The 8,978-nt window shown below is 43.7% G+C and overlaps 1 protein-coding gene across 1 annotated transcript; it reads right to left on the bottom strand.

Annotated features, from left to right (window-relative positions):
- Window positions 1–2,738: 2,738 nt before the first annotated feature.
- ADO (2-aminoethanethiol dioxygenase) lies at window positions 2,739–7,261 on the bottom strand. Its single transcript, XM_070781805.1, has one exon. The coding sequence runs from the start codon at window positions 6,736–6,738 to the stop codon at window positions 5,926–5,928; it is 813 nt and encodes a 270-aa protein (XP_070637906.1). The 5' UTR covers window positions 6,739–7,261; the 3' UTR covers window positions 2,739–5,925.
- Between the last annotated feature and the right edge of the window lie 1,717 nt (window positions 7,262–8,978).

Here is an 8,978-nt window from a genome sequence, read left to right as displayed (position 1 = left end):
TTTTTGCTGCAGAAATTATTTATGCAAGATTTATTGGGTGTGACTTCAACAGTACCCAGTGGGTTTTAGTACTTTGACCAAGCCATGGTCTCCAAGTTTTCTTTGCTAGTCTTTCCACATCGGCTCTCTTGCCGCAAAGCAATCTCCATTCATAATCAAACACGAGCATTCGCTAGCATTCGGGGATTTCCCCCATGCATTAGTGTAAAAGTGGGGAGGCGTTGTTTTGACTCATTGTTCCGTCCTCTGTAACAGCCTATAGCTTCTCTCTGCTCCTGAGTGGGCTCCGGAAAATAAATACTTACAAACAAGTGCCCACTCGGAGACTACACATTTGCAACTGCTTTCAGAACCCTGACCAGAGCCTGGAACTCAGACGAGATGTGGCTTTGTGGAAAGTGTGGTGGCGTGGTCAAGCTGGAAATGACTTTCAGGTTCCAGGATTAGTCTCATGACCACAGAAAACTTTTTGAAAAGCGCTATCGCCTCTTCTGATCAAAAATGCACTCAGACACTGCTGATGACAGCATTAATGGTTACCAAAGGAATTACCCCAGGACTCATTTCTCTCTAGACGTCTCCCCAATTACACCCATTTGGAAGGATCATTCTCTGCCATAGGTCTGGTCGGTCTAGAGACAAATACCCAGCTTTTTAGATGATGTACAGGTGTACACCAGCCTTAAAATCTCAAGACAATCTGAATCAAATAGGTAAATATGGCCCTTCGTTGGATAATGCTTTGCAAAACAATACTCTAGGGGTCATTTTAGTACAAGCCTTTTGTAGTGATTTTAAAATATAAATTAACTGACACCCCCTCCCCCCGACAATATCTATAATACAGATTGTCTTTGTTATCTTTTTTACTCTAAAACTGGACCTGAATATTTAACTTCACTCACTGCCTCTGGATCCTTACACAAGTGTAACACATTGGAGTGTCTAGATACATCATCTGAAAACTGTGTCGTCTGTCCTTTGTCACTGTTACTAAGACATGGCTGATAATAGATGGCTTGTATTTTAGAACAGCAGACAGTGGCTGGTACTCAGGGAAACTCTTTTTCGGCCCTTACCAGCACTAGAATTTGAAATCTGATTTGCGGGGATAAGTAACCCTTATTTCTTCCCTGTTCTTATTTCAAAGATGCACAATACCTCTCAGAACTACTAAATGGAACTTCCTAAAATCCGGTGTCAGATCGTTCTAAGTGATTGGAGTCATCTCATTAGATTCATTATTTCCTAGCTTGTTGGCATAGTATCATCCTTGCTTGGCCAATTTTGTTAAAGACGTTTTGTATATACAACAATGCCATTTTGATAACTTTTTAATAATACTCTCCTACTAAAACATCATTAAAAAATAAACCTAAATGAAAATGAAATGTTAGTTGCTCAGTCTGATCGGACTCTTTGCCATTGCATAGACTGTAGCCTGCCAGGCTCCTGTCCATGGGATTCTCAAGGCAACAATACTGGAGTGGGATGCCATTCCAGGGGACTTCTCTGACCCAGGGATCGAACCCAGGTCTCCCACGTTGCAGGCAGATTCTTTACAACCTGAGCCAACGGGGAAGCCATAAATAGATACATCTAAGTTTTATGTGATTTATAATTGTCTTGCCAAATTTTAATTTTAGAGCTCCTTCAATCAAGACAAGGTAAACAAATCATTTACAAAGCAACAGACTAAAGTCTTTTTTTAATAAGATGAAAGACATTTTGATAGTTAAATTGATTACACAGTCACTTTTGCCTTGATGTAGGTTTGGTGACCTGGCATTGCCATACCATAAGGAATACACCTTGGTTTTTTTTCAGAGCCAACTGTCTGGGTTTTACTCCTTGATTTCAACATGTTAGGTCAATCTTTAATCGTATTTTACTCTGCTTGAAACATTCGGGATACTTTTCACAGGTGTCTCATTTTTTTTACTCCGCCCAAGAAATAAAGCATATAAAGCTAATAGGTCTGCTCTCTTTTAGTCAATATGCTTTATTAAATAATACAGATGTTTCAGCTGTTACTGGGAATTCTTATTAAAAATAAATGTCCAGAGACTAATTCCTTAAAGATTATAATGCAGTTGAGATGGTTCAGTACACATTAAAAATAGGTATACTAATTTTAGGTTAGGTTTCCAACTATTTGTAAACCAGGCTATTTAATTTCAATATCCTAACTGCTAATGAAACTAAGGCAAGTTGTTTGGTATATATTAAAAATGGCTGTAGTGATATTTTAACAGTTCAATACAACTTTGGGGGTGGTGGTGGGAAGGAAAGGTCGCTATCTCCTCACCACAAGTGCCTACAATGCTGCCAATCCGAAGTAGTTAAACAAGTTTTACAGAAAAAGCAAAGACAAGAAAATATTTAAGTCCATAGATTCTTTCCTCCAAGAATGAAAGTTGTTTTTCTTTTTTCTGCACTAGCTTATTTTCCTTAGGTTAAATATAAAAGCAGTATTTTTGGTGCAGCAAAATAGTATGGTAGCATGTTAGATAATTTCAGATGTGTTTTCAATCAGGCTGTTTCAAAGATTACAAACAGGGAAATAAACTATTCAGTTTATATTATTACTTGGACTTTAGAATCTCCAGAAGACCCCGTTTTTTACAACATAATCTTACCATACAGACTGTGAACCTTTTATAGTAATTCAAATATAGACATCATAGCTCAAGTAACATTCTCCTCCATTTTGCAATAATCAAATAAGATTACCTCTGAACAATTTCAAAATGCCTTTATTTTCCATAAGTACAGATTTTAATCCAGAAATGTAAACATCCCTGGATCAGAAGATTCATTATCATATTATATGGGGCTTAACAAATGATTTCCTTCTTTGACACTCATTGTACTGTAAGAATCAATGGTCAGCTTCTGTGTGTGATCTGAAGTTCTGAATTCAGAACAAGAGAATTACAAGAGTGGCCGTGCCTTCAGGTTAGAGTTGAATAGTAATGGGCAGAGTCCTGAATTAAAGACACACTATTGCTTCTTCGGTGAGCAGAACTAGAGCACAAGATTCTACTATTTGGAATAGATCAGTGACGAGAATCCCCCTGAGATGCCTAGACTAATGCACCTACAAGGGGACAATGCAGAAGGAATAAAAGGTGTCAGTTTTGGGAAAAGTTAAAGGCTGTTAGTGTTGAAAGGTCAGATAACCCACTTCTGTTGACCAACACACATTACTTTAAAAAACAGTTCATCATTTTCACTGGTAAACAGCAGTTAGTGTAAATTCCATCCATGCAATTCAGACTTAATAAAAAAAAAAATCAATTCCCATAAAGTAGTAGGTAGATATATAATACTCTAAATTGATATAACCAGAGAATTAAAAAGCTTTAAAAGTATTAGACAAACTTTCATCCATGAGAGGCAGTTATTGCATTTGTTATTCAACAGAAAAGTTAAGTGATTAGTATCATTGTGCTCATTAGTCTCTGTAGGAGAAGACAACTTTTTCCCACAGTTGTTACCCATATTACAGGAATATAAGGAAACACAACAGCAGCACATGATCATATCTAAGAGTTTATGCAGAAAGGTGCAAGGCTTTTCTGCATATTTTGTCTTTAAGGATATTCTTTCCTCAGTGGCTCACTATAACAAGTTAATTTTGTTTTCACCATTAATTTACTCAGAATTTATTAGTGAACCCAAAGTTCCACTGTTCTTACCGAACTAAATTAGATATATGTTGCTGTTTTGGCCTGCGATAATTTCAGTTACTCTTTTAAAAAGCACCTTAGTCTTTTCAACTTGCTTGTACATGAAAACTTTAAAAATTTTCATAATGAAATTTGGAAAAACAATTCCTCCTTTATTACTGTCTTATTGCCAGAATGAATCTTTGTAGGTTAGTTTAATGTACTCCAGGTTGTATTATAACTTAAACATCATCCATCATCAACAACTGTTATAAGTCGGTCAACTTTTTGCTACAATATAATTCAAAACAGGTAGGTATGTAATTGATAATACACATTCATCACTGTTATGAAAAAAAAAAACCCTTGTGAACAGTTTTAAAGGAAGTCATCATTTGCATATCTAGAACTTAATTTCAAACAAAACAGCATAAAGAAGTGCTTCAAACTCCCCCTAAGGTATAATAAATCACACCAGAATGGGACACTGTCATAAAACAACTTAGCAACCTAGAAGAAATGCATTATGCCTCTGTGAGGTTTTACAGCACAGTTGGCATATCATATTGAGTACCATCTTTTTTGTTTTTTTAAGAAAAATCATTAAGAATTTGCTTTTCCATTCTAAGTTTGGGAACAAAGCTTCCTTCACTCTGGGCCTCTGTAACTGAGTGTGCAAAGAGGCAAAGGCACATACTGCTTCCCTACAGGGTCATCACTTTCCACCAATAGCAAATCCCTCTTTATTACAGAACTCAGTTACTACCTGGATAAGTCAATCAAGAGGGCTTAGACAACAGCTGGGCAAATTTTAATGTGTTTATTTTTACAGTTTGTTTTTATTAAAAGTTTTGTGAAAAAAGGAATCCTATAAATAGTAAAAAGGGGGGAAACAGGAGTGTTCCTTGGCCTGAAGCAAATGGTGTCAATACATTTGTAAACAAGGTAAAGCTGCTCCGCCTATTAAAAGGACAAAGATAAAACTAGTCACAGAGAGCACAACAGTTCAAGAGGTTCGGAGTGGGAAGTGTTTTGTCCCAAGTTTGGGTGCCCTAAAGTGGCTAGCAGTATAGTTAATTCTCAGTTATCTAGCCCTGGTCATCCATGCCTCTCTTCCTGCAGAAAACCCACCCCAGATGAAGCAAGCACTGAGGGGGGCTGTCCTAAGAACATTGCCACCAGCAACACAGCTGGAACCACCAGCCCCTCGAACATTAGAGCTCCTAAGAGAATCTGAAGCAGTCATCAACGTTTTCCTCTACTTTTGCAGGAAAATACTGGAAGTAAATAGGGGCACACAGAATTCAACAGCTGGCTACCAGTGTTTTACATTCAGTTGTTTGGAAGCATACTGATTCAGCTCTGGTTAGAAAATACAGAATTACTTTATTACTTCCTAAAGTACACTAAGACATAAAAGTCACTTCAGGATAATACAGTTTTTGCATTGAAGGTGATAAAAACATCTGCTCAACTCTAGATCTGGAGACTCAGTGGGGGAAGCCCTAAGTAATCATTTGTCACTGAGATATACAGGTGCTTGAATTGCTTAGTTTTTGCCACCAGCGTAACCGAGATATGGTTACTGGGCAAGGGGAGGAAAGAAAAGAAATCTTGTCCTCTACATGCATAGTTAAGAGTGTAATCCCTCAAATCTGGAAAGATGGATTTAATTTTCACAAAACTTAATTAGGCCGGACAGCTCACTTTAAATAGTAGCTCAGCTCTTTAAACCTAGTTTTTACCAATGACTTGAACTAAAAACTATTCAAACCACTAGGTCATGCAAAGTCAATAAGTTAGAACTATAACAATAAGCAGTAAAAGGACATAAGGACACAAGTGGAAAACAAACCCTATTTACCCAGAGGAGGGCGGAGAAAACCACTTTGTATATTTTGAATAGGATGGGAACAGAGGAAAGAAAATTTTCATTATGGCTTTAAGATGGAAGCACTTCAGATAAGTCCCCTGTCCCCTCCCCCTCCCCCCACTCCAAACCCCAGTGGCAGTGACAGAGCCAGGAAACAACCTAGCTTCCCCGCCTACTCCGCCCCCAAAACAGTGCCCGGTGGTTGCAATCCAGTCGCCCGCGCTTCCCAAGACTCCCGAGGAAGCGGCTACTGCCCATTCCAGTAGATCCAACACCCAGGCTGGGGGAAGGAAGAAAGCCCTTGTGATGGGGTCGCGGCCAGCCAAGCCTAGATCTGAGTAGGGCAAGTGTTCGGCCCACCGCTTTCGGGCGCCGGCGGCTTCAAGGGAAGACCTTGGGACCTGGATAAGGCTCCCCCTCGCACCAGAAGTCATCGGCCTGCGGGGTCTCCAGGAGCCACACTTCTCGGGGCAGGTCACAGGCCGAGCCGGAGGCCTCCTTGGCCCTGACAGGCTCCAGCACTCGGTAATAGTGGCAGTCCCGGCCGTCGTCGGGGTCGTAGGGGGGGGCCAGGATGTCCAGAAAGGCGGCGGGCCCGTCCACAGCGTCGATCTGGTGCAGGTTGTCCCGGTGCGGCGTGAGGAAGCACGGGCCGCTGGCCTCCGTGTACTCTGCCCGGGAGCGCAGCACGCCCGGCTGTACCGCGTCCAGCTCCCGGGGCTGCAGAGGCGGCTCGAACTGCTGCTCTGGTGGCGGGGCCCGCGGCCGCTGCCCGCTGCCCACCTCCAGCTTGTCCATGCAGCTGATGCGCACGGTCCCGTAGAGCACCTTGAGGATGCCGTGCATGCCCGGGTGGTCATGCAGCGGGATGGAGGTGCCGCTCTTGAGCAGGAACACGCCGAGGCTGAATCCGTCGGTCTCGCAGATGTGCATATAGGTGACGGGCGGCAGGTTGGGCCGCAGCGGCTGCACCGTGGCCTTACGCGGGGAGATGTTCAGGTCCTCCGCGCGGACCTGGGTCAGCAGGCTCTTCAGCTTGCTCAGGTTCTCCGGGAAGCCCGGCGGTATCGGCGCCTCCGGGCCTGGCGCCTCGCCGCGGTCGGAAGAGCTGCGGCCGCCCCCGCTGCCCCGGAAGGTGAGGCACGCCTGGCGGGCGATCCGTTGGATCAGGGAGGCCATGTTGTCTCGGGGCATGCCCTGCAGTTCCTCTGCGTGCCGAGGCCGCCCCCCTCCGCCCCCAGTTTTCCTCCGCCCCTTGCGGTCGCCGGCGGCCGCCACGGCTGCCCGCAGCCCGGAGCGAGGCTGGAGGCCCCGCAACTACCGGTCAGTCGGGCGCGCGGCACTACAGCCGCCAACCTCAGCAGCCACGCGCCGGCAACGGCCGGGCGTGCCTGCCTCGCGCCCCCTTTGGGCGCGCACGCGCACGGCCCACAACCCGCACTCACGCTCTGGGAGCAGGCACCGGCTGCGCGGACGGTGGCGGGCTTTGCCTTACGCCAGAAGCTCCATTCATGCGGCCCGCACCTACGACGGTGATCAGGCGTTCCCGGCGCCCTGCAGAGCATGCTGGGACTTGTGGTCCGGTATTCCGCATGCGCTCTGAGAGAGTTCCCTTTGTCATCTGGAAAAGGGAAGGATTAGATTTGTGGGTCATAAATCGACCTGCATTACGGTTCCGAGGTGTCTGCTTCTTAGAAGAAAGGCGAATTGGGGCAAAAGAGAAACAGCCAATTAACTACAATTCCCGGCATTCCTCGGCATGTTGGGGTGACGCACTTCCGTCGTCTGGCTTGTGGTGTAGTGCAGACTCCCGGCCGTCACCGGAACCGGGCAGGAGGGTCGTTAACCTCCTGGCGCCACTCCGGCCTAATACGCCCTCCAGGGTCGTTTTCCTGTGGCCTTAGCCCTGGGAAGGAGGCTGTTGAGTTAACTTTAGCTCCTTGTGGCCGCACTGTCTGCTGGACCGCGCTTTCGTAATCTTCTGTTTCTGAGGAGATGAGAGGGTCACCACAGTTACTCCCCACAGCCGTCCCCAGCTGTTGTTTGCATCAGGGTCTGATTACGCTGCTCTTCTGGTTACAGAGCACAGTAGTATATATATATATTTTTTTGCTGGAGCTTCAGAGGACATTTGGTCACTGATTCTGTATACTAACTGTTATCAAACCTGAGTTTGCATAAGAAACACCTGGTTAGGGGAGAAGGGGAGTTATTTTAAAAATACAGAGTTCTGGTCTTCGTCCAGAGATTGGTTCACGAGATGATTCTATGGCATCCTATGAGAAACTGTTGTGAGAGAATCAGGCAAGTTCTTGATTTTAACCTTACCCCGAGTTTAAAGTCCTTTTGGATTTCCTAAGCTAAACATGGGTTTCTTACTCATTTCGTAATTGGAGTGGTTTAGTAAATTCTCCCTAATTAAAAAAAGGCATGCTCTTTTAGTGGGCTATGTAACCTATCTAATGAGCACTCAGTATATGCCAGGCGTTGTGTTAGGAGCATTATGTAATGAATATACTAATCCTCATACCAGCTCTTAAGAGATAGGCATTATTATTATTCCCAGTTTGCAGATGAGAGAATAAGTTGCAAGACGATAGTGAATTATTGCCAGGGCCTAAGCAGCAGTGCAGAAATAAGTACAGTTTTATCAAAACCAGCTGTTTGAGTTGGTGTTGAAAGCATTAAACGCAGAATTAGGATATTGTTTTTCCAGCCTACTGTGCTACTTAACAAGTTGTCTGTCTTTAGCAGACTTCACCCTTTTATGTCCTCAGTATAGTCACTTGTAGAATCTGGAATCAGAGTAACAGACATTCTGAATTCTCCTTACTCATCAGAAAACCCTGCAAAGCTTTCAAAAGTAAAGATTTGGGGGTCAAACCCCAATTCAGAAGAACTGCTATGAAGCCCAGAGTTTTTATTTTTAAGATGCTCCTTAAGTGATTCTTAGTTGTCAGCCCAATTTGAGAACCACTGATTTGTAAATAGTGAATCAGTTCTTAATATTTAGTGATTTTCATTGAAGATAGTGATTGATTTAGAAAAGCAATTTTAAGATTTATTTGTTTTCAGGGTTGCCATGTCATTGTTACTTATATCTGGTCATGTACAGTGGTCCTTTGAAAGAACACAAACCACTATGCACTGCGGCTGCTCAGTTGTGTCCAACTCTTTGAGACCTCATGTACTGTAGCCCATCAGGCTCCTCTTTCCATGGGATTTTCTAGGCAAGAATACTAGAATGAGTTGCCATTTCCTCCTCCAGGGGAATCTTCCTGACCCAGGGATCAAACCTGTGGCTTCTGTGTCTCCTGAGTTGCAGGGAGACTCTACTGCATGAGCCATCAGAGAGTCCCTGTCATTGTTAAGGTACTTAAATATACTGTCAAAATTTACCATGTAATGAAATTCCATGCAGTCTTTTTCTAAAG

The sequence above is a fragment of the Bos indicus genome, chromosome 28, assembly GCF_029378745.1.
Source record: "Bos indicus isolate NIAB-ARS_2022 breed Sahiwal x Tharparkar chromosome 28, NIAB-ARS_B.indTharparkar_mat_pri_1.0, whole genome shotgun sequence".
Lineage (NCBI taxonomy): Eukaryota > Metazoa > Chordata > Mammalia > Artiodactyla > Bovidae > Bos > Bos indicus.
The sequence above is the reverse complement of the archived record's forward strand: the minus strand, read 5'-3'. Positions and strand labels throughout refer to the sequence as shown.